Source organism: Eretmochelys imbricata, chromosome 8, assembly GCF_965152235.1.
Source record: "Eretmochelys imbricata isolate rEreImb1 chromosome 8, rEreImb1.hap1, whole genome shotgun sequence".
In the NCBI taxonomy this organism is placed as follows: domain Eukaryota; kingdom Metazoa; phylum Chordata; order Testudines; family Cheloniidae; genus Eretmochelys; species Eretmochelys imbricata.
In genome coordinates, this window is record NC_135579.1 from 88677245 (window position 1) to 88705074 (window position 27830).

A 27830-nucleotide genomic window follows, 5' to 3' on the forward strand; every position below is an offset into this window, starting at 1 on the left:
CGGAAGAGAAGCGGGTCTCTTTGGGGCCGGCCATCTTGTGGGGTATCGCGAGCAGGGGGCTGGGGCCTGGGCAGCATCGGAGGAGGATCCCGCCGAGAGGGGCCCATCATGCCCGGACACCTGCAAGAAGGGTTCGGCTGCGTCGTCACCAACCGCTTCGACCAGCTCTTTGACGACGAGTCGGACCCCTTCGAGGTGCTGCGGGCGGCCGAGAGCCGGAGGAAGGAGAGCGGCGGCGGCGGCGGGAGCCAAGGGGGCGGCGGCGGCGGGGCCCGCAGCGGGCAGGCGGCCCAGGCCAACTCCTCTGGCGGGGTCGGCAGCGGGGGCTCGGGCCAGGCTGGGGGAGGCGGCGGCGGCGGCAGCAGCAGCGCGGCCAAGCAGCTGCGCAGGGAGTCCCAGAAAGAGCGCAAGAACCCGCTGCCCCCCTTCGCTGCCGCGCCCGGGGGCGCCGGCGACCGCAGGGAGGAGGGCAGCGGGCAGCCCGCCGCGCCGCTGAGGAAGGAAGGTGAGCGGGGACGACGGGCGGGGAGGCGGCCCATGCGGCCCGCGCACAGTACGCCAGGGCGGCGGGAGTTTGAGACGCCAGACATGCGCTCGCGCTCCCTGCCCTGGTGTGGGGCCCTGGAGGGTCCGGGCTCAAGCCCCCGCCGGTTTCCCTTGGGGAGGGAGGCTCCACGGCCGAGCAGGGTTCAGACTCTTTAAGCCCCCTTGGGTCTGCAGAGAAGCGGCGCATCCCCCTCCTGGCCTGGTGAGGGAGAGCTGCCGCCCCTGGGTGACAGCCCGTCCCCTCCACACGCGGCCTGGCAGCGCAGGCTGAACTTCGTGAGAGCCCCAGGTGGGCCAGCTCCTGCTAGATCCCCTCAGAGACACCACCTGCTCCTTGGGGTGGCGGGGTGGAGTAGTCGTAGGCCGGGGCCGCTGCTTCTCTACCCACGTGGGGGGAAGCGAGGCCTGTCGCACATGTTTGTTGGGAAAGAAGGGGCTGCATCCAAGTGGGGGCGACGGGGTGGGCGGAAGGAAGGGGTTTTAACAAGGTTAGTGGCCGGGGATGGGTGGAGGAAGCTCGGGGTGACCCAACTATGCAGGGTTAGGAAAGAGGATTCAGTAAGGTCTGCTGGTGCTTGTATGTTACCCAGTACTTGTGGCCCCGGAGCATTGCACCGACAGACTTGTGGAGGCTGGATGACCCTGCTGACGATAAGAGTCTGGGTGGGATGGCAGCCCGCGTGTGAGGACGAAAAACTGTTTTTCCAAAGGGAGTTGCATCACTTTTTAAAGCACGGTAGCCGCATGTTCGTGTTAGTGCAGCTGTGCTGATTATACCTGAGCCATGTGCGTTTTCAGTGTGTTGTCGATCCCTTTTCCTTAACGCAGTAGCCGAAGCTATCTGCCGCCGCCTTCCACCGCCTGGGAAGCTCAAAATGGAGCCGTTTAATTTGTGGTGCATCTGATGTCTTTATTTTTGTATGTTTGGACCCAGTTATGATAAAATTTTCATTGTTGAAGTGGGGTACTCACCCATCTGGCAAGAGAGGCATGAGTAAGGAAACATATTTGGGAATATGAATTAGAGACCGATTAATAATCGACTGTTAAGCTTAAAGTGCATCTCTAAGGACATGTCCCATTTAATAGTTTCATTCTGAAATACTGTTGGTTCACTAAGGATAATTTGGATTGAGATTAGTAATAAAAGTACATTCTTTCACATGCATTATTACTGAAGTTGCACTCTTATATAAATGTATGGTAAACATTTTTATGGACTGTAACAAAGTTTAATTTCTCTTATGATCAAGTGAAGGAATATGAAAACATAATGACATTAAAATTAATGTCTTTGATTTACTTTTTTATGGGTTGATCCTGCAAAAATTATACTTAATTTTAAGCATGTGTATAGTTCATTGGCAGATAATGTGGCACACTAGATCTCAAAGCACTTTAGGGAGGAAATCAGTATCATTTTCCCTGTTTTACAGATGTCAAAACTGAGGCATAGGGAGGGAGGATACTTGTCAAGGGTCCCCTAGCAGGACAGTGGTAGAGGGCTTTTTATCTACATAAACTTCAGCACATGCATGATTGAAAGATTGTGGCCTAAATTTGTAATGCTCATCATATAATTTTTGAATGCATTGAAAGTGCTTGGTAATATTTGGATAAAGAACTATTTGGCAAACTAATAAGATAATTATTACTTAACCAATACTAAAGGAGCTCTTAAAAATCTTACTCCCCAGAAGAGTAGAAATAATTACAGTACTAAAGATTAACACATTGCATTTCTTTTAAAGAAAAAATACATTGCAGTATTGTCTCTGGGTGCTTTTTTTTGAACTTTGGTAAGAGCGAAATTATCTTTAACAAAATATGTCACTTTAACCAAGGAAATACTAAGTAAAGCATTTTTTGTGAAGGACAAATAGGAAATAAAAATCAAAAATGTGTGTTTTACATTACTGTGCCTATGGACATCTTGCACATCAAAGTCTGGTAGTTGGATTTTTTTTCTGAGCTCTGGAATAACAGGTTCAGAAAATACCAGTTGACATTTACTAACCTGGTAGCTTTTTTGAAAGACCAGGTATCATAAACTTGCTCTGTCTTCCCTCATGAAATAGATTTTTAAATGTGGGTAATATTCCTGAGTAAAGCTACAGAACAGAAAGATTTTGACCCTTAAGACAACTATCATATTATAAGGGCCTGACTTACTTCTGTTTCTTCCTGACCAACATGGGTATCTACAAGTTCTAAAAATTGTCTCAAAAGTGAACAGTATCTATATGGAAAGAAATAACTCAGTATTTCGGGGATTTATAATAGAAATCTATTACACAAGGGCAAATCCATTCACTGGAATAATAAAGGTAGAGGGAGTTTTAAACTTGGCATATTGTATTAAGGGAAAATTCACTCATAAGTTTGTAAGCGTGCCTGATTTTCTATAGAACACAATTGTTTTATTTCACTTTTAATGACATGCTTAATTTTATATTCCAAGTAAATTTGTATATTGGTACATGTGTAAATACAAGCGCCAGTCATGAATAGTGATGGCATTGTCTAAACTGCATCCCCAATATATTAGTCTCCAAATATAAGAACTGATGAACTGCACCTTCAGGAACTCATAAAAAAGGCTGCTAGAAATAAGAATTTTTGTGGTGAAAGCACTGAACTTGTACTTTTGAGATCTTAATTAAATTCCAGGTTCTGCAACATATGTCCTGTACGGCCTGAAGCTAGTTACTTAATTTCTCTTCCCTTCACCTGTGCATCTGTAAAATTGAGCTAATACTTCTTTTCCTCCAAAGAATTTTATTAGAGTAAATCTCTGTGAGTTTAACGTCTATCTTTTCATATGGAAAAGGATTATTTATCAAGAGTTTTGGGTCTTGAAAACATGTTTGTAGGGTAAGGAAGTTATTGTTCATTTGTGTGTGTTTGGCTTGGATATCATTACAAATGTGCTAGTTCTTATATCTCCACCCAAATATGGCATTGCTTGTTCTGCAGACGTTTGTTCAGCTGGCTTATAGAGATTGAAATTTGGCAGTTTTGAATGTTGGGATCAAAGACAACATGGCTTGACTCTCGTAGGCTCTTATTCATAAAACAGTATAGTAGGTTAATGGGGAATATGGCTGTTTTCATAGCTGAATTGTGGTTTTAAAAAAAAGTTTAAAAATTACAGTTTCTGTGGTTTTGTTGCTTTTTTCTAATGCTGATATACATTGTTTTCCTGCTTGTTTTGATTTTATGTTAAAGCAGCTGATATCTCATGAAAATGTGTTTTTTTTTTAAAAAACAGCTTTTGTATATTTTTAGCATTCTGAACTTTGCAATACAATACAAAAGAAATTTTCGTAAAAACAGGGTCGCTTCTTCCTTGAGTTCTTTTGTCCCTTCTGATCATAACTTATGAAGTAATAATGGTCTTTTTGACATAATCTAATTTTGAAGATATCAACTTCTTTCCACATGAGGAGCGAACAGCATGAGAATATTAATACAAATAAACATATGTCCCTTTTTCATGAAAATAACCTTAGTAGCATAAAACAGGGAAATGAAATATCTAAAATTCTCTACCTAGAATGTGTTTAGGAGAGAATCCTAGAAATCAGGGTGTTTCTGTTGCTTTGGAATGGTTTGTTATGGAAGATAATGGCAGAGTGGAAAACAAGCTTAAAACAAATTTGTTCTGGTGACCTGACTGTTTTCATTCTAAAGAGCAGTAAGCTAACTTTTTCTAAAAGAACAGTACCATACCATTGTCTATTTGAGTTCTCCAGACATCCCACAGTGAAAAACTGGTAATGGCCCTTTAAAAGTGACCTGCAAATGGGAGTGGGGAAAGTGAGCTCCTGCAGGAAGAAAATAAACTTACAGCTGGTGGCACAAAGTGTTCCTAAAGCTTATAAAGGTTTGGGTGAATCTTTCGCTGTCACAGAGCCAGAATAGCTGGTTCTACACCATTTGGTGGGCAGAGGGAAAAGTTTATCCGGTGCATATCACAGTGGGGTCTCTATGACTAGGGCTCCTAGGCACCACAGTAATACAAATAACAAACAATAATATCTGGGGTAGGAGGATGCTTGGTTAGAGCACATGGGGCCCTGGCAATCACCAGCCACTTTACCAGTTCCTAGGATGAGTGAGGATGCAGCAGAAATGTGATGTAAAAGCACTTTAATTCATCCACATCTCAGAGCAGAGCTCCAGTGCATCTGATGCAGATGCTAACTTACTTTCTCTAATGTGCACCAAAGCAGTGACACATCTGAAGCACAGTTGCCAACTTTCACGTGGTGAATAAGCACCCTGACTTTCACAATAAGCCAAAAATCAAGCTAATCCCATTTCAAAACAAGCCAATCCCTAAGAACCCCAACACTCCATGTGACTAGATCCCCTGGGCGTGCAGTCTGGGACTGGTGGGTCTGCTGTACACTGCTGCCCCCCTTTGCCCCTACTTGCCAGGAACCAATTGTTCCCCCTTTTTTTTTTTTTTTTTTTTTTTTTTAAAAAAAAAAAAAACAAGCTGCTACATCGTGGTAGTAAAAGGACAAAACATTACTTGTAAAAGGAAATCCTCCCAAACCCCTGGCCATCAGGAGATTGGAAGTAAAACCTAAATGTCAATTCTGTATTGTGTTTTGCTTTTGTGCTGGTAGAGTCACAATTTCTTGGTTGCTCAATAATTTGCTGATGCAGATTGTCTACTATTTTAGGTATAAGACGAATTGGCAGACGGCCTGATCAGCAGCAGCCTCAGGGTGAAGGCAAGCCTATTGAGAGGAGACAAGAGAGACGACCGCCTCGTGAACGCCGATTTGATAAACCTGCTGAAGAGAAGGGTGAAGGAGGGGAATTTTCTGTGGAGAAGTAAGACTTTTTCATCTTGCAAACAATCTTTGTGGTGATTTGGGTCAGTACTCTTATTTCCATCTACTGGTATACAAAATTAATAAAATCTTTGAGTTGATTGGATTAGAACATTGGTATCTTAATTTTGTTAACTTCATCAGAAAAAATGTGTAATCATGTAAAGTAGAATAACTATCTTTATCATTATTGCATGACTTTGTTTATATACTTGACCCAAATTATTGTGGACCCAACGTTTAGCGTAAACAGATAGTTGAACTGATTTAACTAAAGATGTGGTTTTTTTTGAACTTGTGCAGAACTCTGTCCGGACGCTGTTACAGGTCTAAATCAGTTTAGCTTATGTCATTCAGTTTATAGTCAAAAGCTAAACTTATAGATCAAGTTTTAAGCCGGTATAAGTATGTCCATTCGGGGGATTCTGTCAGTTTAATTAGAGGTTTTCAAACTGATTTTAGTTAGACCAATGCAATTTGTGTGTAGACAAAGCCTAAGTTATGTGAATTCCAGAATTGTGAGTTTTAAATACAGCACTACTAGGTATTATAATTTTTAAGCCATTGTGCCACAATGAAAATATAAAGAAATAAGCTAAGGGGAGAAAGACCATTATTAAAGAGAAAATGTAGTGCTTGTGATATTTGTTGTATTACTTGCAATAATATGGCTGATTACTAGATGAAATAAGGTAAGCAGTTGACTTTTTAAAGCATTGTTTCAAGATTTTAGAACTCAGGCAGCATTTAAAGTGCTATTTTTTTCAGATAGTAATTAGATGGTAGTATTCCTAAATGGATGTTTATATTTGACGAACAATATACAGCATAGAGTTTAAAAACAAATATATTGAAAGGCTCTGTGAGCTGTGCTTTACATTTTGGAAATGTACTATTTAATGGCCTCTGTTCTGTGATAGACCCATTATTGACCGACTTATACGTGGTCGTGGTGGTCCAGGCGGAAGAGGTGGACGTGGTGGTCGTGGACGTGGAATGGGCAGAGGAGATGGCTTTGACTCCCGTGGCAAGCGTGAATTTGACAGACATAGTGGAAGTGATAGATCGTAAGTCTTAAATTTAAACTCTTCCTATTGTGTTTTTCACTAGCCTTTAATAGAATACAATTCTTAATTGCCTTTGAATTTCTGTATCCAGACACTATTATGTTAACTCAGTTTTGTTAGTTCTCTCTCACATTCCCATTTCAGTGGCCTAAAGCATGAGGATAAACGTGGTGGCAGTGGATCACACAACTGGGGAACCGTCAAAGATGAGCTAACGTTAGTAATTTGTAATTTCTTGAAATTTTTAAAATTAGAAAAGTTTAAACAGGTCCCCCTGTTTCCACTGTTTATAAAATATAAAAAATGTATTTGCCTCTCTGGAATTTGTAGTTTTTTGTGGGACTTCTTAAGTCTCCAGTGTTAGTGGAAACAGCATTAGTTTGTTTTCTTAAACTCAGTTTTGAAACCTTATTAACACTTGCCAAGCAAAAAGTTACCTAATAGCTTGCTGGTAACATATGAGGTTACTTGGACTTTGACTCTAAGTTTAAACTGATGTTTTTCTGTTGCACGTTTTGAAAAACTGTGATTGTCACTTTGCATCATTTTACAACTACACTTTCTCAAGGGCTTCATTGTCTTTCTAGTCCTCAATTTAATGCCTGGGTCAGTTTTACGTTTGAGGAGGAGGCAGGACACTTGAAGTATTGGGGATTGATACTAAGAGCAATACAAATCTTGGGGAAAACTGCCCAGAAAATTGCAGCAAATGGCCTTCTTAAATCTATAAAGAGACTCACGTTTTTCATGAAATAGTGAGAAAAGTTCAACTTCATGACTAAGGCTCTGTTTCACACAGATTCCGTGACCTCTCTTGTGACTTCTGCAGTGGCTGGCCTGCCTGGCCCGGGGGCCTGCCTGAGCAGTGCGGGCAACCTCTGGGCCAGGTGGGCCAGCTGCTGCTGGGGCAGTCTCGGGCCCCCCGTTCCCCAGCAGCAGGAGTTTGGGGGTGTGTGGGGTCTCAGGGCTGGGGATTGGGATGGGGGGTAGTGCTTATCCGGGGGGGGCGGGGGCGGCGCTTCCCGGGGGGGCGACAGCAACTCCCTTCGCTCAGCTCCTGCAGTCACTGGCCACGGCTCCCAGCCAATGGGAGCTGCAGAATCGGGGCTTAGGGCGGAGTGGAGGCAGCAGGTGGAGCTAAGAGCTGGGGTCCCTGCTTCCCAGAAGCAGGATAGGGGGGAATCAGCACCCCCCCCCGAGCACCCAGGCCATGACCCGCGGTGCCCCCAGGGCTGTCATCCTGAGTTGCACCCGCCCCCACCCCCCAAGTTTTACTGAGGGGTATATAGTAAAAGTCATGGACAAGTCACAGACCATGAATTTTTGTTTATTGCCCGTGACCTCTCCATGACTTACTAAAAATACCCGTGACTAAAATGTAGCCTTACTCATGACAATTAAGTGAATCTGAGTTAGAGATTCAGTAACATCTTAGTAGTTTTAAACAGTTAGGTACTGGTCTGGAGAAAAATCTCTTAATTGCAGTGATTTGGATCAGTCAAACGTGACCGAGGAAACACCAGAAGGAGAGGAACATCCACCTGCTGATTCTGAGAATAAGTGAGTACTCTTCTTTTTACAACTTTCTCCAATTGCTTCACGTACCATTTTTGAACTACACCTCTACCCCGATATAATGCAGTCCGATACAACGCAAATTTGGACATAATGCGGTAAAGCAGTGCTTCGGGGAGCGGGGCTGCTTTACCGCGGCATATCCGAATTCGTGTTACCGCAAGCGGTTCCTCTGCGCCCACCCCCCCTTACTTGCTGTGGCCCGCCCGCACCAGCTCACCTCCGCTCCTCACCTGAGTGCGCCACCGCCACTCCACTTCTTCTCCTCTCCCTCCCCCCAGCTTGCTGCGAATCAACTGTTTGGCACGGCAAGCCTGGGAAGGAGGGGGGAGAAGCGGAGCGGCGGCAGCGCACTCAGGGGAGGAGGCGGAGGCGAGCTGGGGCAGGGAGCGGTTCCTCTCCCTACCCCAATATAACGCAGTTTCACCTATAAGACGGTAAGATTTTTTTGTTCCCGAGGACCGTTATATCGGGGTAGAGGTGTATTTTACGCTTTAGTTTCTTGGGTTCTTTGGCCATGGTGCCATTAGCATGAGCTGTTACCTGTGGGACCACTGGTATTTCTTCCCCAGATATGTAAATGGTCACAGTACTGTTGAAAGACTGGGGAGAAGAGAGGCATGTTCTAAACTACCTTTATTTCTAGATGGTTACATGTTGTTGGTTCATCAACTGCTAGGCTGCCTTTAGATTTATTTTGCTAGTAATCAGTTAAATGATAGTTTTAATATGCTTCCAAAATAAGATCTTCAAATCAAAACAGAAAAACTTGAAAGTTACCCAGCCACATCTGAGCAGAGTAACTATGCAGGAGGAGATAGTTGGTAGGCAGCACGTTTTTACTTCTGGGTTTCCAAAGTAGTTGTATTGATGATGGCCAAACTTTTGAGGAAAATATTGCATGTCTCCCCAGTTCTGTTGTTGTGTGTTTGTATGGTTTGCAGATTAATTTTACTACTTTTAATTTAATTTAACTTGACCCTCCAAGAAAGAGGGAACCAGAGAATTGGAAATCAATGATTTTAACAGCTGTTGGATTGGTTTAATAAAAGCAAGTGGCTATAGGAAACAAGATAATCAGTAGTGGGACATGGGGTTCATGAAAACGTAATGTGAAACTTTGATAAGATGATAAATGTAGCAGATGAATGAAATGTAGTTTGTCAATTTTAGTATGGCATATGATACGGTTTCATGTGACAATGTCATAAGAAAATGACAACTGGATTAGAGGGCATCTCAGAGTATACATTTGTCTAAGAAAATTCTAATAAGGGACGTAGTACCAGTCAGTTTTCTCATTAATGACTTTGTGGATAGTCATAAAGAGGAGGGCAAAGTTATTATTTAGTGAGGGGAAATTAGATAAGAACATGAGAATCGTCAGACCAAAGGTCCATCTAGCCCAGTATCCTGTCTTCCGATAGTGGTCAGTGTCAGGTGCCCCAGAGGGAATGAACAGAACAGGTTCTCATCATTCCTTGTCCCCCATGATCCATTCCTTGTCCTTGTCCATTCCTAGATTGAATATTAAAGGCCAGTTTTTGCCCCTCCAAGGCTGTGGAAGACTCTGGTACAGCAGAAGTGCAGTTTGCCCCATGTCCCATGCATCTCTGTAGTGGTGAAGATCCCCACCTTCTAGTATGTAGGTGAGCAGAAGTGGGGTCAGTGGATCCACCAGCAGATTTCCCGTGCACTAGGGTTGGTGGGGAAGCGCTCAGGATGTGGAACATCTTGGTTGGTCCTCCAGAGCCTGAGGCAAGTGTGTATGATGCATTTTCAGGGATTTCTGGCTCAGTCTAACCACTTGCTGTACGCTGGTGTTTGAGATTTGGCCCCTAAAACAACAAACAGTAACACAAAAATCTGCTGCGGAAGGGAGACTTACTCAAGGTTAGAGTAGGGATCCACTCAACAGGGAGGGTTTACAGATAACCACATTTTCCACAGTGCAGCAGAATTGAGTATATGATGCACTAGATTCCCACTACCCAAAATGATAAATCAGTTCTTAATATAAAAATGTTCTTTAAAACAGATTATCTCTGAAACACTTGATGTGAAGTTGGGTGGATGAATGAATGAAACTACATGCTTAAATGTTAACGTTTTGTTTTTTACCCAAATGTAGCTCCTGACATCACCCAAAATGCCCAACTAGTAAGAACAAGGGTTTTTTTTTTGTTTTTTAAATCAGCTTTGAGAGCAGTAGTATGATAAACATATTACTGATCAGATTATTTATTTAAAATAATTACATTGACACAATTGAAGTTTTGGAACGGAGTCCATTACTACTTGTTACAGCTGTTTAGACAGTTTGGTTCATGTTGAAAATCATTTTTACAGTGTGAATCACATGGAAGTCTTGCATTAGCCTCTCAGAAGTGCATTCAGTATATACTTTATAGGAAAACAATTGTTAAATTAAAACCACTAATTTCTGTAGCCGTAATGTTAAGCATGTTTTGCTGGACATGTTAGAAGCTTACAGTTTTGTCATTATTAAAGCTTGTGTTAAAAATCAAGTGTTTCAAACCAAAACAGACTAATGTTACTAATATTAAATATGTTTAATAGTTGATCAAACAATTTTTGCTTCTCCTGGAAGTTATTGGAGTAATATCCTATTCCAGCATGCATCTGAGTAGCATACTAGTGTGAATCTCAGGTAGGCTGCATTTAATGAAAATCAGGTTTCCCCTGTAGCATGGAGTAGCTTAGGTACCTTTGAAGCAGATCTGGAGTATAGAATGCTAAAGTAGGAGAAAGAAGTCTAGTCATTTTATTTTGGTCAAGTTTAGGTAAAAGATGGGTGGGATAGAAAATAAGAAAGAAAGTTTGCAAGCTCACACACTGCTGTACATCTTCAAAGAGCAGTACGTAAGTTTATTAGTGTTCTTATTGAATTAGGATGTGTTTATATTGAACCATGGGGTGGTTTACATAGAATTTCACCGTAAATTGGAATAGCAATTTGTAATCTGTTTAAATAGCATGTAGGATACTTTCCGTTAGTAAAATATGTAGAATGCCAACAGAAGGGACATCCTTAGCCAAATAGGGACAAATAGGTAGAAGGTAACTCGGACACGGGGCACTGGTCAGTAAAGTTAACTGTGGATGTGTTAGTCTACATAAGCTTCATGGACCAGATTGGAAGGGAAATTATCCATTGGGAATCTGCCCCCACCACTTGAGACAGCATAGAAAGTAGCATGGAAACTGGAAATTATGCAAAGAAGATAAGAGGTGGTTGGTCAAACAGGCTTGAGTGGGAGCATAAGAGATGTCTGGATGAAAATGATGTGGATAAGTGGGTACTGATGTTGTGTTCTCATGTAAATGGGGCTTCTGTTTGTACAGATCTATTTATATATCTTGGAGTTTACACTGAACTCGTTTATTTACGTTAGATTTATTTTAAATGTTTACTCAACACTCTGGAAGCATGATCAGACATTTCAATGTTTTTTTCCTTAAAAATGTTCTTTAAACGATCAAATTAAAATTATTTACCCCTTGTTAGTGAGACAGGTTTATAGATTAACAGAAAGCTCTCTGAGGTTTTTAAAATTTTATAATGAGGTATTTAGTAAACTTCTTGTTGGAAACGGAGATGAGGGAGGGAAAACTAAACAAATCCAAACTACTTTGCCACTAATTTTTTTTTTATTATTTCTTTCATTGTAAGTAAAGACTTTTGAATTCAGTTTTCTCCTGATTGATCTCATACTGAAGCCACTATGGCCGTATGATATTAAGGAATTGATTGCCACAACTGATGACTTCAGTGTAGCATGAACTAACAGGAGAGGAATATACTTGAATTGAGAAAATCCTGGCTTGAGCGCTAATAACTTATAAAGTCCTTCTTTAGGCACATCATGACCTACTGGTATTTGTTAGAAAGGGCCAATGCGGTGACTTACTGTAGCTTTTTGTATAGATAGAGAATTTTCCAGTGCTGGAGAAAGAGATAAATCTCCTGGATGTGTATTTGATTTACGAGGCATAAAGCTGTCTGATTCAATGGCAGCATGTATTCCATCCAAAAAACCTACACTAAAAGAACATTAAGGTTGCAAAATCAAGTACTCAAAATTAGAAAATGCCAGAATTAAGGGTGCCTGTGGAACCTTAATTTGACGCTCTTCTGTGTATGCATTGTGAAACAGTCCTTAACTATAAGAGCACATGACCCTTGCTTCATGCACAGGACAGACTGTGTCCTGGGGGTGAATCAGGGTTTTGTAGTTGTCTGTAAGGACCCCCTACCTCGTTTGTAGTGGAAGTTGGAAGATGTACAGTGAATGAGGCATGGAATTGCAGGTAGAGAAAGAATGTGGTTAATATAGTTGAAAGCCACCCTTGAAAGATGGATTCTATCCCTGCCTCTGCCAGAGAGGAGTTATAGGATTCTGGGAAAGTCATGTAAACAAAAATTTTCATAGGTAGTTCTAGGTTTCTCATTTTCTGGTTACCCTGTGAGACATCCAGGGTCTGAGTTGCAGCGGTTGGGAGCACTCAGAACTGTAACTGTTGTAAATGGGGCCTCTCGTTTGAATGTAAAAGTGCTATAAAAAGCTAAGTAATATGAAAAAACAGGCCCTAAATGTAAATGAGGTACTACAGCAGACCCTCGCTAGAGCGTGCATCGCTAGAGCGCGGATTCGCGTATAGCGCGGTTGCGGCTCTGTATCCCAAATTTAAATATTTAAATTGGGATCCATGGTAACGCGGCCTCCGCTGTAACGCAGTACCATGCACGGATCCCGAACCCCGAGTTCTAGCGAGGGTCCAGTGTACATTAAAATAAATAATTAAAATTTGGTGCTCGAAATTAGTTTACATTTCTGACAGTTTTGGCTTTAATCTCTGTCTCAGTGGATATAATGCTACTTCGCTTCACACGCGTGTTATGACAATATACTGCTTTACAAACATGAAGGTAAAATGATTCATAAGCGCTATAGAAAGGGTCCAGAAGAAATTAATGATACTGTTTTCAGCACGGGTTTGGATGAAGATAAAAAGAAATATTGAATAGCTTCCCTGTTAGTGAGTGCTGTCCATCTTGTGTTGAATGAGGCTGGGTCATATGGGGGAAAATAATATGTGATCATGTAATTAAAGACAAGATCATAATGCATATGTACCAGAGGGGCTAATGCTGTACAAGCAAACTTAATTTTGGAATTTCCTAACTTTTGAGTGCTTGACTTAGCAATGTTAATGTTCTTTTAACATGATTTCTGGATGCAGTTTCCGAAGGTTTTTTATTTTTATTTTTTTTTAAAGCTTAAAACTTGAAGTTAAAAAATCACGTGGAACTATATTGACAACCCTGCCCATGGGTCATCAGCAGGTTGGGATCTTTAAATTCACAGTAGTCCTCTACTGCTTGAGCTAATAGAGTAACTGTGGTAACAGAAGAAGGTTGTGTATCTGTGTGTACCTGCCATTAGAAGGATATGGGGAGACACTTTGCTAGTGGGTTTCACAGCTGTTTGCTAGACAGTAACAGAAAGTTCACTCAAGAATCATGAAATCAATTCTAGGTTCTCTAAAGGCACATCTACACTACAAAGTTAAGTCAACCTATGTTAGGTCGACTTACAGCACCGCAGTAATTACTGCGGTTTTTCATGTCCACACTGCTGTCCTTCTGTGGGTGCTGTGTCTCCTCACTAGGAGGGCTTGCACTGACTGAAGGGGGCGGTGTGGGGGGCTGAGAGCCCGGGCTCTCAGCTTGGCACCTCGGTCAAGCCGGAAGCTTGGCTGCTACCCAGGTTCTCAACTCCCCAGGGAGCTCCCAGTTGGAGGTCGGGTACTACCGGGGCTCTCCGCTCCCCACTCCGTGTGGCAGACAGTATACAGATGCTGTGTCACCCAAACTACATCAACCTAAGCTGTATGCCTCTTGTTGAGGTGGATTTACTAGGTTGTTGTAGCAGGCAAGTTACTGTGGCAGGAGGAACACTGTAGTGTGTACGTTTTACATAGTTAAGTTGATGTAAGCATGTCCTAAGAGAATGTGCTTTAGTGGTTACAGACCCTTTTGCTCTTGATCCCTGCCACTTCTGCTCCTGTCCCCTCCACCGCTACTCCTTGTTGCTTCTAGTCGTCTTCCCCATGCTTTTTTCCTATCTGCCTAGCATCACTTCCCTTATCATCCTCTTCTGCATTTGAGCTTCTTCATTTTCCATCCATGCTCCATGGGCACCAGGAGCGGGTAGTATTGAGGGTGCAAGACAGGCATTCCTGTTTTTGGATCCAGTGCCCCTAGGGATAGCGCATGCAGTCTGATCTCAGGAGCTGTGCTGTGCTGAGGAAATGGAGCATGCTGAGTGCATACAGAGTGTTTGGAGAATTTAGCTGCCAAACTGTAACAAGCCTCTGCTGAACATGTGCAAACTGAGATATTTTTGGAGGCTTATCTTTGTACATCTGTGCAAATTTTCACAGAGATGGCAAAAGGCACATTCCTGAAACCTGGGTGATCCTCCTCGCCAAATTTCAGATCCTTCCTCCAAAGCATGGAATAGTAGAGCTTCTCAGCAGAGTAGCTGAAAACAATTTTTTTTAACATGTCCAAACATATTTTTCCATAACCCTGTTCTTTGAAACAGCTGAACCATTTCAGCTGAGTAATTAAGTCTGAGTCTTTGTTTAACATAAAAAAAAAACCTTTCCATTATCACACCAAAAATTAAGGTTACTAAATAACAAGAAACTTTCTCATTTAGTTGATGCTTTTATAGTATCTTACATATGCCTGTGTATACCATTCTCCCAAACAGTCCAATGAAATGTAAATACTGAATGTAAGCGGTATCATTTGCCCTATATAAACATACTAGGTGAAATAGGTACAGAGTTTTAGTGTTCTCAATATGGGTAACTAGAGCACAATCTGTTACTGAACACAGTGATCGAGTATGTATTTAAGTTACAAAATAGTTTTTTTGGTTCGGATCAGAGACACTTAGTGAAACTGCAAAACTTAGGAATCAGATCTTAAGTTGTTTACAATTACTGTTTCAAGCCAGGTGAAACTATAACTGTGATCAGCTGGTGGAGGTGTAAACCATTTTGCACATTTTAAGATGGGAAATTGAATGAAGAAACAAAATTATTAAAATACGTATTTGAAAAATTGCTAAGACTGAGAACAGCATGTGACAGTGTCCCTCACTTAATTTGATTACCAGTCTTATTTTCATCAGCTACCATAGGACATCTGAAAAACTGATTCCATGGCAAAAGATAAAAATCTCATTTGCAGTGAAAAATAACGTTAATGCGTATAGGGATACCTTGGGCCACCACTAACTTGAAACTGTTTACTGTGCTATACTCCCGTTTTGTTGTTCAGAGGCACCTTGCTCTGCTGTTGCTGAGTGTTTATTGGTTGGTTGCGGTGGACATCCTATCTTACTTTTGAAAAGCAATACACCCTTTCTGTAGGGCAGAGTTCTGAAGATTTTTACTCTGTATCCTAATAATTACTACTAAATCTTTGACCTAATGAATTCCCATGTATTCTGACACTGATGCACTGTTTTTGGATTTGCTATGCATAGTTATTTAAAATATTAATGAATAGAAATTAAGTAATCATAATAAAAATGAATTTCATTCAGAGAGAATGAGGTGGAAGAGGTTAAGGAAGAAGGCCCAAAAGAAATGACCCTGGATGAATGGAAAGCTATTCAGAATAAGGATCGTGCAAAAGTTGAATTCAACATCCGTAAACCAAACGAGGGTGCTGATGGGCAATGGAAAAAAGGATTTGTTCTCCATAAGTCAAAGAGCGAGGAGGTAAAGTAAAACTTAATGGTATTCCAAAGTACCTAGATCTCATGCTGTTAAAATGTATTTACTGTTTGACTTGCAGATTTTACTTCTTGACATGTGAAGATTATGGCAATAAAACTGCTGTTTAAAAGCAGGAGTAGGGTGCTTTGCTACTAAAATTTTTAAGCAGCATAAATAAAACAATGTTTAGTGCAGTCAGTTTCCGCTACTGGGCTGTCTCTTTTTAGCTTAGTGGGTATTATATTTTTATCCATAAAAGTAATGTGTTAAACTCTGGAGAGGTAATGCAGTTTTGATAGGTTCATAAGGAAGCTCTTTTTGAGCATTTAAAATAAAACCTTACCTTATCAACATGTAAGTGCATTTAAACAAATTATATCTTAAACTTTGAAAGGCATTTGATCAAGTATCAAATAATACATTCAGTAATTTTTTATTGTTACTATCATGCCCAAAGGTCTCAGTCAGGATATGAGCTCATTGTAGTAGGTTCTGTACAAACGTGTCTGAAGATATGGGCCCTGTCTGAAACATCTTAAAATCTAATAGAACATCTAATTTCATAATGTTGGTATCTTGATGTTTTGCAGTATAACTGCATGACTACCTGGAGTGCCTGTAAAGAATATTAAATTCAAGAAACCACGGAGTACTTGCTATTTTTCTGTAATGTTTATGAATCAGAAGCAGGGAAGTCCTGTGTTGTGAAGAATCGCAGTATCCAATTCCCACAATATCTAACGGATTATTGGACCTCGCACACCGATTTTAGAAGAGTCACAGATGCAAATTCCTTTAAGTTTCAGGAGAGGAAGCAAATTCAAACTGCATCGTTTTCTAATGCAGCCTAGCCAGTGGTTTAAAACAGCTTTGAAAACAGCTGTTAAGGGTTTTTTTTAGTTGGTCTTTGTTTTAAATATTAGCTTCAAAAAAGGATGAATGACCTGGTCTGTGACAAGCCAAGGATCTAGACTTTGTTCCGTAGTTTGCACTGACTCCACTAAGCCAGTATATTGTCATTACTCTCCTTAGTTTTTCTAATTGAATAAATTGATGCTCTCAACTTTTTACATCTGTCACTCTTGTTAAGTATACATACCCAGTTTATTTTTCATAGAATTTAAACTACATGTGTGGATAGATGAGCACTCTAGCCCCAGTTCGTTGTCTATAAAATGAGGGTACTAATATTAGCCTCTTGTTGAAGAGTACATTCTGAGACTAGGCAGTACTTGGATAATACTGTGATTGTGGCTATATAAGTGCTTAGATCTGTGCGCTGTTATACACTCAATACTTTCCGTTTTAGTTAAACTAAAGAATATTTAAAATTTGTCAATAAAAACACTTGAATGTGTTTGGCATCAGTAGAAAATATAGGTTTTTATAATTTAGTTTAAATTTTACCTCGCACTATAGAAATAAACGAATTCACTCTTTTTTGAAAAGCCTTTTACAATGACATCATTGGGAGTCCATATTTTATGGGGAAAATAAGTTGTAAGCTGGGGGGCAGTGACTATCTTTTTATTCTGTGTTTATACACTGCCCAGCACAGTGGGGTTCTGATCCATCAGTAGGGCTCCTAGATGCTACAGTAACACAAAAAATAATTTCCTGGGTTAATTTGTTTCTGTAATAAGACCCAGCCTTGCTAGAAAGGCTAAGTTGTGAATGACCTGAGATTATACTAAGAAAAGCTGACTTCCAAGGCATATATATCATCTAATCCCTTTAGAGCTAGTGGCAGAGAGAGAGAGAGAGAGAGAATTTTCCAGTGATAGATTGATTTTTATTTACTTATATGTTTGTGCGTTAAGGCAATCTAATATGGTTTTGGAAGTTTAGCAGCTCTTGAAGTCATGCAGACAGGCTGGAATCTTTTTCTCTAAACCAGATTGGTTTGGTGTCTGGCCAGGGAGACTTGAATTTTATTGTCTCCTCTAAAAAATAAAATAAGGGTAAAATACTGCAGCAATACTGTAGTCATCTTAGCAGCACATGCAAAGGTACCTACGTACTATATCTTTTATCTTAATTAGTAACTATTTTGTTTTCTGGAGTTGCAGTTTTCAATATTTAAAAATGTTTATAAAGACTCTCAGTATTTCAGCCCAACAAACATCTCTCCCCACCCATATTGATCTGTCATTGAGTCAAAGAAGGGAGATAAATTTTTATTAGCAAAATATAGAAGGGGAGCTTTTGATAACACAAAAGTCCAGAATAGCAGTTGCATGAGCTCTCTACCAACAGATTGAGGAGTACATTTCCATTCTTCCTTCTCTCATACCACCTGATCAACCATGAAAACTGATGACGTGATATGGAATAGTTCACATATAGGCCACTTGAGCAAACCTTGCTCTGGTCGATAGCAATCAAAACTTACCATGCAACAGTGGTTTGACTTGTATATAGGTTTGAGGTTTCAGTCCAGGTCCTTCTGGACTGTTGTGGACAATACAGATGATCACAATGTGTCTCAATTGATAGTCTTAACAGAGTAATCAGGGATTGAATGGGCTTGGTGATGGATCAGTTTTCAACCCTTCAGCTACATTTTGAGGTAATTGGTGGGCAAGTGCCACCCCGAGCCTTTTTAAGGATGGAGGACTAAAGTGTCCAGTGTTCACCATCTGCCTTAAAGTTGTGAAAGAATTGTCCCCCATATCAACCTCAATTTTCTTTTTTGCTATTTCAAGGAGTTACAGCCAAGTATTTATCTAGCTGTTTTATCCTTTTCACATTTTCCATGAAACAGTAAAAAAAACCAGTGGATGTCTAGTAAAATTCACTCAAAAGTGTTTCTCATTGTTAGATTTAAGATGAGATCTGTTGAATTTTGGGAATCTTGATCCAAATCCAATAAAACCCTTTGCACATACACATTAAATTGCATTGTGTGACATAAAACAAGTCTCAGATGTTTCCCTTCAAATTTGCTTTACTGAGTCAAATACACAAATTCTGTTGACGTACCTGAAAAATCAAAATGTAAATGGCATTGTGAAAAGCATTTAAAGTTTCAGGTGTAAATAGTTTTACCGGTGAAAGACTTGCTTGCTGGAAAATCAGTCTATATCAGACATGTTTGCTATGCTTCCAAGCTTTCTTGCCTCTCCTAATTTTCATAGTGAGAGATGTAGTGTGATGGGAGGTACCTGAAAAAGCTTTAAATTGTTTGTTGGAAAATACCTGATATCTTTGAAAATTTAGAAAATAGTAAGTTGTCTTTGAAAACTTTTTCTTTGTTTTTTTTTATGACCCTTTGTGGAAAAACACAAGATTTCTTACATTGAAGGCTTATATTGGCCTTACAGTTGGAACAGTGACACACAAATCCAAACTGTGTGTAGATATTCTTTTACCGGATGAACAATACTTTAATCTACCAACCTAGGTTCTTATACTGTACCACTCACTGTGGTGGCTGAGAACCTGAGATGTGAATTTGCATCTTGGTTTCCTCACAGGGTTTGCAGTTGTGGTATTTTAAATTTGATCGCTGTTGAATCAAGATAAGTCACTCCATCAGTCTTCTTTGTGGGTACTTGTGTAGCCTTTTGTTGTTTCATATACTGAGTGACGTATGTATTCAGTGGTTTCACTTAACCTTAGTGCCTGGTATTTCTGTATGTAATGGAGTCTCATTTCTTCCTTTCGTTTTTATATCTTGGGTGTGGACACACAACTTGCATCAGACAAAGGGGATGACAGAAATGCCGGGGAGTCCGCTGGAGTCAAATGAGGTACCTGATCCTTTATATCTGTAATTAAGGAGGTCACATCAAAACATAAATATCACTAATCAGCTAATCATTAGATGAAAACATTTATATGTAAGGAAATTAATAACAGTAGAGTATATAAATATATGGTATACAACTCTTCTGTCCATGCCCGGTGCCTTGCTGTGTATCATGTATGACCGTTTCATAACTAGCATGTTTGCTTCCTAAGTGTCTACTTGTCTGCTTCTTTCATAAGTTCCTCTTACTTTTTTCATCCAATACCTTATACACAGAAGCCACTTCTCTGAGACAGCCCATAAAGTTCTTTTTCACAACCCACCTCAGGACCCACTTCTGCCGTGATGCCTACAGGAAACCATCAGCTGATAATGGCGAGAGAGTGCCAGAGAGAATTGCTGATGTTTTTTTCATACTTAGAATAGCTTTCATAATGAGGTGGAAACATCAAGCCATGCATATACAAGCCTGTGTAATCATATGTTCTTATTACTATTACCCTCATCCCTCTCCTGTTTTTTTACTCTTTTGTTAGTTTGTCTTAAATTAGATTGTAAGTTCTTTTGAGCAGGGACAGTATCTTCAGATATGTTTGTATAGAGCCTAGCACAATGAGGCCTCCTTGATCCTCAGTGGGGCTTTTATGTGCTACCACAGTTTACTAAAATAGATTCACTTTTTGATGTGTTATGCAGCCTGTGGTTGTTCAAGCCATAATGTGTATTTATTGCAATAGTTGAATCCCACCCAAAAAAAGCATAGTAGAAAATGATTGTTGCACTGAAGTTGACAAATATTTATTTTGTCAGCGAAAAAGGGGAGATTATGTTCTCTTTGAAATTAAATTAAATTATTTAATGTTAAGTATTGCTAACTGACAATTGCTGTTTATGGCTCTTTATTCTGATAAAATCTGTTTTTGAGTAAGCTGTTTGTTTTATTAAAACTCATTCTTCTGGTGGGCCATTAAGTTTTCAGTTACAGTAAGCACATTTCAGGAAGCCAGCTCAAAAAAGATGCGTGTAAATGGCTTTTTAATGTTGATACAGTTTTCTTGACTTCTCACTGTTCGTTTTTTTTCCGGTTTTTTTTAATGATTAATTGTATTATGTATGTGTTTGTTAATAACACCCCCAACCTTACTGACTTGCCAATATATATTTTGGTACTGGAATTTAGGATTTCTCGGCACAATAAATGGTGAATACCTGAGGGATCAACTAGCTCCAGAAGACTTTTTTTTTTTTTTAAGTATACGCTAATATGGCACAAGGTTGGGGCTCTTGTGTAATTTTCACTATAGCTCATGATACCAATTTGTTCTTTATTTAAGCATGGTATATTAGCTGCCATCATGGTTGCAGTATATTGTGCATACATCTCATCCATTGGTCATTGTGGCAGATGGATTGTATGGTGAATGAAGTACTATAAAACTTTTTTCTTGGCTTTAGATAGTACAGCGGGATATACAAATGGAGAAAGTTAAAAAGCAATCATGTTAAATATGCAAAGGTTATTGACGCTGAATGAATAACAATTGAAATATAGAACTAGCAGGAGTCCTGGAAGAGGACTTTTTATTGTTTTTAGTGAGAAAGATACGGATGTTAAGTAAATTCTTTCAGTTCTGTTTTCAGAAAGCTAAATCAGCTCTTGTTCCTTTAATGGAATACAAGAAAGATCTAGGAATAGCCCAGTGTGTTTAAAGTTCTTTTGGTAAATGTTTCCTTTGCTGTATGCTAGCTAGTATGTTAGTGGAGTTCCTGTATTATTCAAACAAAGTTGATATATTTCTCACAAGGAGAAGAACCTGCTGGTTTCTTGATCCTTAGACTCTGAACCTAGCATACTTTTGTACTACTTGCTTAAAGCTAAGCTTATAGATAGGTGATTGTAAGATTAGGGCTTTAAATTGGACAAAAAAAGTTAAGTGGTGGTGGATGCTCTCGTTTTAATTTTAGGCTCATGCTGAAGACTCTGTAATGGATCATCACTTCCGTAAACCAGCAAATGATATTACGTCCCAGCTGGAGATCAATTTTGGAGACCTTGGTCGCCCCGGACGTGGTGGCAGAGGTGGTAGAGGTGGCCGGGGACGTGGTGGAAGGCCCGGGCGTGGAAGCAGAACTGACAAAGTAAGTAATCTGTGCTTAGATCCACAAATTATTTTCTTTTTAACAGTCTCTTTTCCGGCAATTTGGGTTAATAAATAAATAAAGCTTTTCCAGAAATCTTTGCCATTTTTAGAGAAGCCATTATTTTTACCATGAGAGTAGTTAACAACTGTAACAGTTTACCAAGGGGTGTGGTGGTTTTCCATCACTGACAATTTTTAAATCAAGATTGGATGTTTTTCTAAAAGATATTTTCTAGGAATTATTTTTGGGAAGTTCTGTGGCCCGTGTTGTACGGGAGGCCAGACTAGATGATCACAGTGGTCCATTCTGGCCTTGGAATCCGTGATTTATGTGTATTCTTTTTATAGAGATCATTGTTTTAGTAGTCCATCCTTTTTCCTCCTGCTGGAGTGGAGAGAGAGCCTGTCACAGCTAGGAAACATATAATTAACACTTCTATGGTACTTACACGCTAATTGTGCAGTTTATCCCTTTAAGTTTCGGGTAAACTAGCTTTCTACTAGAACTTAAGGATGCAACTTGGTAATGTTTTCATTATTGGCAAAATTGACTCTAAAATTTTAGTCTCTCTCTACAGGGATTCTTTCAGGTTTCATCACAGGTTACACAGTGCCTAGGAATGCTTTGTCATCTCTAATTGTCTATATTATCCCTGACACACAACTCCGTTTATGGTTGCATTTTCTCCATTGACTCAGACATGTTCCAGAAGATGTAAATTTTCCTCTAGAAATGTATGTAAAGTTATCAGACTGTAGAAATTGGGTCTTCATGTTTTCACCTAAAATACTTCTTAGTTTCCTCTACCTTTTCTTGTCCTTGTTAGACTTCTGTCATTACTGTTTTAGTAGTTTCTGTTTTCCTGGTTTCTGCAATAATTCTCTCACTAGAAAGCAAAAGCACCTAGGGCTTGTCTGCACTGGAAGAACAGTGTAACCCTAAAGCAAATCATCCCTACTATAGGTACAGTACGAGCAAGTTTAGTTGGTCATTTAACCAGTTTAAGTGCATCTGTGCTGGAGGTTTTCACCTTTAAATTTATTTAGTTGCAGCCCTGGTGCAGTTTTTCAAATGGTAGGCCTGCTTGTAGTCACGCCTTATTCAAAATACCTTGCTCACTTGCACCACTCACAGAAATGTGGTTTTCTTTTCTCTTCTGCATTAACTGATCTTGGATGTTTAGAGTTAGTAGTTGGGAAATGGTTCTACAAATGCAGTTGAATTGGGTTTTCTTTCCTTAGAAGCATGCCCAAAATCCAGGTATTTCTTGTTCTAACTTGGTACTCCAGTATGACATCTAGTTTCTTTGACTGTTTTTGTGATGGTATTCTTAAAGGCTTTCGGGTCTTGCAGCTATTTTGTGTTGACTTTGTGTGTTTCCTTCCAGTTGGTGAAGGAGTTTGATGTGATCCACACACCCAATCAGGTTGGTGATTTACAATGATAGTGTTTTGTTCATTTTATCTTTTAATTAGGCTAACCTATTGTGGAGATAATTGGTTTCTGCGTGGATTGGCTTTTATGGCTTATCTTTTAGTTTTGATGGAATGGAAAAAGGGGAGGGCTAGCGACCTGTCATAGCAGATCCTTGCCCTACTGATGTCCAGCAATGTATATGTGTGTATGGAATAGGGGACTACTTTCTTGCCCCAGTCTTATATTTGCTTTTTGGCATTTCTGTCCCCTCTGTTTGTTTGAAATTCCTTCTTGCTTGCAATTGCAGTTTGGATTTTTGGGTTGCGTAATAATAAATAAATGGTAACCTATACTGTAGTGCTATAACTAAACCTCTTTGCTCCTCGTGAATGAGTATGCCCCTTTCTCTTCTCCCCACCTCCCCCACCCTTTCCATCCTCTACAATATCAAGGGGTTAGAAGCCTCTTAATTCCTAATTTAGTCATTACATCCTTATTCAGGTTCAGCCTAGCAACCTTCTTCATAAAAGATGGTTGAAGATGTGCTTAAGGGACCATTTTTTTTTATTATTAAAAGTTCAGCTTTAGATTTCCAGTTGTTGCTTGGTGTATTTCAACTCTAGTATATGTTAGCACAGGTTTCCACTTGAACTCAGATTCGCATTTAACAGAATTCTGTTCCTGAAAAACTAATCTTCCTTAAAAATCTGTGAATTCCCAAGAAACCTATTTTTCTCCAGTTCTATTGTATATCTCTGTATTGGCATGAATAGTTACATATTTTAAAGTAAAAAAAATTTATATTTTTATCTATGAATAAAAACTATACAGTCAACAAAACAGTTGTGACCCATCCCTTCATGCCATGACAAGACTTAGAATTTGTGTCAATATATAGCCACATCACAGGTTGTTACTTTGTTCGTGTCTAAGGTTGTACTTCTAATAGAATGGGATCAGCCATCTGTAAGGTACTTCACACACAGAGATAGTTGTTTTATACCTTTTGAAAAACACATGGCACTATGAGAGAGATGTTCTATAACTATAGTGAGTAGGTTGACCAGATGTCCCGATTTTATAGGGACAGTCCCGATATTTGGGGCTTTTTCCTTATATAGGCTCCTGTTACCCCGCACCCTTTGTCCTGTTTTTTCACACTTGCTGTCTGGTCATGCTAATAATGAGGCGTGAATATGGTTAATAGATGCCCAGAATGGGTAACTGAATAGAGGAGTAGCAGCAGTAAAATGTTAGTGTGAGAGATCTGACAATACTTAGCCTAAGTCTCAGTGTGATTTACTGTGGGAAAAAATCATAGGAAATTTCAGTAATTTTATTTTGACTGTTTTATATACTACTTTAAAATGCCAAACAATGGGTTTTCAGCCACTTTTCTTAATTTTCTTAATTTTAAGCTTCCAGCTTGCTAGACACAAGTGTATCATTAAAAAAGATGAAAAGTGTAAAGATGAAAAACTTTGTGGTTCTCCAGTTAATTTCTATAATATGTTTTTCTTTCAGTCAAGCGCTTCTGCTCCTGATGTAGATGACCCAGAGGCTTTCCCAGCTCTGTCCTAAACTGGATGTCCATAAGCCAACTTTACCCCCTCGCTGGGCCCTCCTCTACGAGGCTTGCATGCTTAAGGATCCTAAACAACTAAGAAATTTAAAAAATGAGACTGTCATTCATACCATTCACACCTAAAGACTGAATTTTATCTGTTTTGAAAATGAACTTCTCTCGCTACACAGAAGCAACAATATGGTAGTCAGTTTTGTATTTAGAAATGTAATGGTAGCAGGGATGTTTTCATAATTTTTTCAGAGATTATGCATTCTTCATGGATACTTTTTTGTATTGCTGCTTGAAAATATGCGTTTCCAAACTTGAAATATAGGTGTGAACAGTGTGTACCAGTTAAAGCTTTCACTTCATTTGTGTTTTTTAATTCGGGATTTTAGACGTTTTCCCCAAACTACAAACTGTTTTTTAAATATTGCACATTATTTCTGTTTCCTTTAGTACCTACGTAGCAGATTTTTATCAACCCATGGTCAGTTGGGATATGTAGAATTTAATTTGGCAAATTGTTAGTACCATGTGGAATACTATTCTGGAATAGTTTAATTTAGTTTTTAATACTTAATTTCAGACTTGGAAAAACAGTCATTTTTCATCTATCTTTGGTAGTTCGTTGTGTTTGCAGAATCTTTATACAAAGTTGATATCAAATACTTGAAAAATAGTCAAAGCACATTGGTTTATAGTCAAATACCTGCATATCGATCCAGCAGTGATGTGCAGATGATTGGTCTAAAAAGTATTTTAAAATTATATTACACCCTTCACTCTCCCTTTTTTCCTTTTTTCCTTTATTCCTTTCAACAGAACTAGATACTTTATTGATAAAAGTTGTTTATCCTACTGAATATTATTCTTTGAGAAAGTATCCTCTAGACTGGGGTAATTCTTTCTGTTCTACAGGACTGGGAGGTGAGAAAGAGAGCATCGTCTATTTCTAATACAGTCTATTTAAATTCCATTTGGAATATGGAATTTTGGCAGTGCAGTCTGTTTATATAAATACATCACTATCTGACGTATTTACGCACTGTTCCATTAGCTGCAGTTCTTATTCTGAAGAGGAAAACGACACCACCTAGGTCTGGGAGGAGAATATTTGACTCATTTAAGTCTGAGAACAAATCCCTTCAAAAGGAGACATCTGTGGTCTACATGGGATACAAACCAAAAAAACCTTACCTTTTTGCTCTAAATTTTGTTCTGAATTTTTGTTCCATTTCTTCACCCTTTGGTCTCTGATTACTCGCTGACAAATAAATGTTTTTCAGAGGGTGATTGTAAGAAGACCCGCTACGCCTTGTAGAAATTCCTTCTAGGTTAATTTAATCCCTGTGAACAGGAACATTACCACTTTCCAAATATGAAAGGACTTGAGAGAATGACTAATAAAAAAAAAAAGATTTCTTAGGTTTTTTCTTTTGTCTGCAGCATTTGTTAGGAGACTAGAAACAGGTTGCTCATTTTATTTAATGTTTTATTCTTAGAGCAGTTTATAAAATATTTGTAGTTTCTTAACCAGGTAGATAGAAAACAAATGGTAATGCCCTATTTTTTTAAAAGCTGTATAGGACAGGCAAAAAGTATTGGAAGCCTTTGGATATGAAACTTTTGCTGTTTAGCTGGCTTGCTTTATCTAAACTATTTTCTACCCAAAAAACCCCAATACACATTTGTGCTGATTTAAACAAATGTTAATACCATTGGATTAGACTCTTGTAGTGCACTCACTTATCAGTTTAAAATAGAAGGCTGTGTGATGGAGTAAATTTTTCCAAACAGTGGATGGTAACATTTTTTGTTCCTGGGTCAGATCTTCTGACACTAAACACGTTTTACACAGGTGCTTAGCATTGGTGTATTCCAGTTCCTGGCACCAAGAAGTAAACCTTCATTAATTACTTTTGCTCCCTTTGCAATTGCACATTCCACACCATGGAATGTGTTGAAGGTTGTAATGGCATCTGTCAATTAGGAATACAACTGATAATACAACTCTGCAAATAGCTTGATTTCCAGAATCACCTTAATTGGAAAGCTTTTGCTGTAAAAGAACCCCTTCCACCCAAACTATATATTTGCGCTCTCTACCACAAATCTTAACTCTTTATCCAGACTACTCCTGTGCCAGTCGAGCATTTTGAGCCTTGCTACCATGACTTTGTCACAGAAGTTGTCTGCCTCTTTGCATATCAGAGTATAGAGCAATACCTTGAATAACATGTCAGATATAATACACCTTTTAAAGACAGCTTGTACATAAAGTTGGTCCATCTGCTGTTCTTCTGATAGATGTAAATTTGCCTCTTTTAGTCCATTTATGTCAAGAACTAAAACTGTGACGTTATCTCTCTCTAATATTAGTGGGTGTTAACTGACGTAAAGGTTTATTTTCATGCTCTTTTTAAAAATGTCCTGAAAACAGATATAAGAATCCATTTAGGTTCAGGCATCTCTTCTAGTTTGTCCCAAGTGTTCTAAATCTTACGGAGGTAGTGCCTTGGCATATCCATTGCCAGCAGTGGACTTTGGGTAAATGTCTCCCTCCATTGAGTAGTTCCAATATTTGCTATTGATGAGCTTCTCTTCAGTAACTTGTCTTGTCCTCTTGCTTGCTCATCATGCTGCCATGCTGTGACTAGAGCTTGTTCATATTTAAAAAAGCTGGGTCAGAACAGAAAAGTTCACTCAATGTTTGTGGAGGGAAATGGACAGAATCACAGTACAAATTGGCTTATGATTGTACTAATTCAAAGGCTTGAGCATGAAAGTTCATCTTATAACCTGAATACCATTGATCCTGGTAGAAAATATTAAGATTGATAGATAAATACAAGTGTTGGCCTCACGGAAAAGGGCATAAACTATTTGAAGGAAAATTAAACAAGGATAAAAAGCCTTTTTTGTGGATATGGTGTTTGCACCTGTTATTCAAAGAGAAAAGATTTACTGTCATTTGACCCAATACCTTTTGCCCAGTGACATTGATTTGTATACCCATGTCCCTTAATAAATGCAGTACATCTGCCTAGGACTGACACTTCCAAGCGTTTTCTAACCTATTTTATGATTGATTATAG

General features: G+C 39.4%; 1 protein-coding gene across 3 annotated transcripts; it reads left to right on the forward strand.

Moving 5' to 3' along the window:
- Window positions 1-27790, forward strand: SERBP1 (SERPINE1 mRNA binding protein 1). 3 transcript variants are annotated; one of them, XM_077823885.1, is made up of 10 exons: window positions 2-505; window positions 5241-5394; window positions 6314-6460; window positions 6581-6676; window positions 7946-8020; window positions 15682-15859; window positions 19561-19608; window positions 21573-21746; window positions 23137-23175; window positions 24690-27790. In XM_077823885.1, the coding sequence occupies exons 1-10, from the start codon at window positions 109-111 to the stop codon at window positions 24744-24746; spliced, it is 1365 nt and encodes a 454-aa protein (XP_077680011.1). In that variant the 5' UTR covers window positions 2-108; the 3' UTR covers window positions 24747-27790. The 3 variants fall into 3 exon arrangements, with proteins under 3 accessions (XP_077680013.1, XP_077680011.1, XP_077680012.1); XM_077823886.1 differs by having other exon boundaries at window positions 6605-6676; XM_077823887.1 differs by lacking the exon at window positions 6581-6676 and having other exon boundaries at window positions 1-505.
- Window positions 27791-27830: the final 40 nt, after the last annotated feature.

Bases quoted from the DNA above. Each gene is read 5' to 3' on its own strand.
- SERBP1 (XM_077823885.1), top strand. From the start codon at position 109: ATGCCCGGACACCTGCAAGAAGGGTTCGGCTGCGTCGTCACCAACCGC. The intron at 8,021-15,681 runs GTGAGTACTCTT...AATTTCATTCAG, and splicing joins CCTGCTGATTCTGAGAATAA to AGAGAATGAGGTGGAAGAGG. The intron at 19,609-21,572 runs GTACCTGATCCT...TTTTAATTTTAG, and splicing joins GTCCGCTGGAGTCAAATGAG to GCTCATGCTGAAGACTCTGT.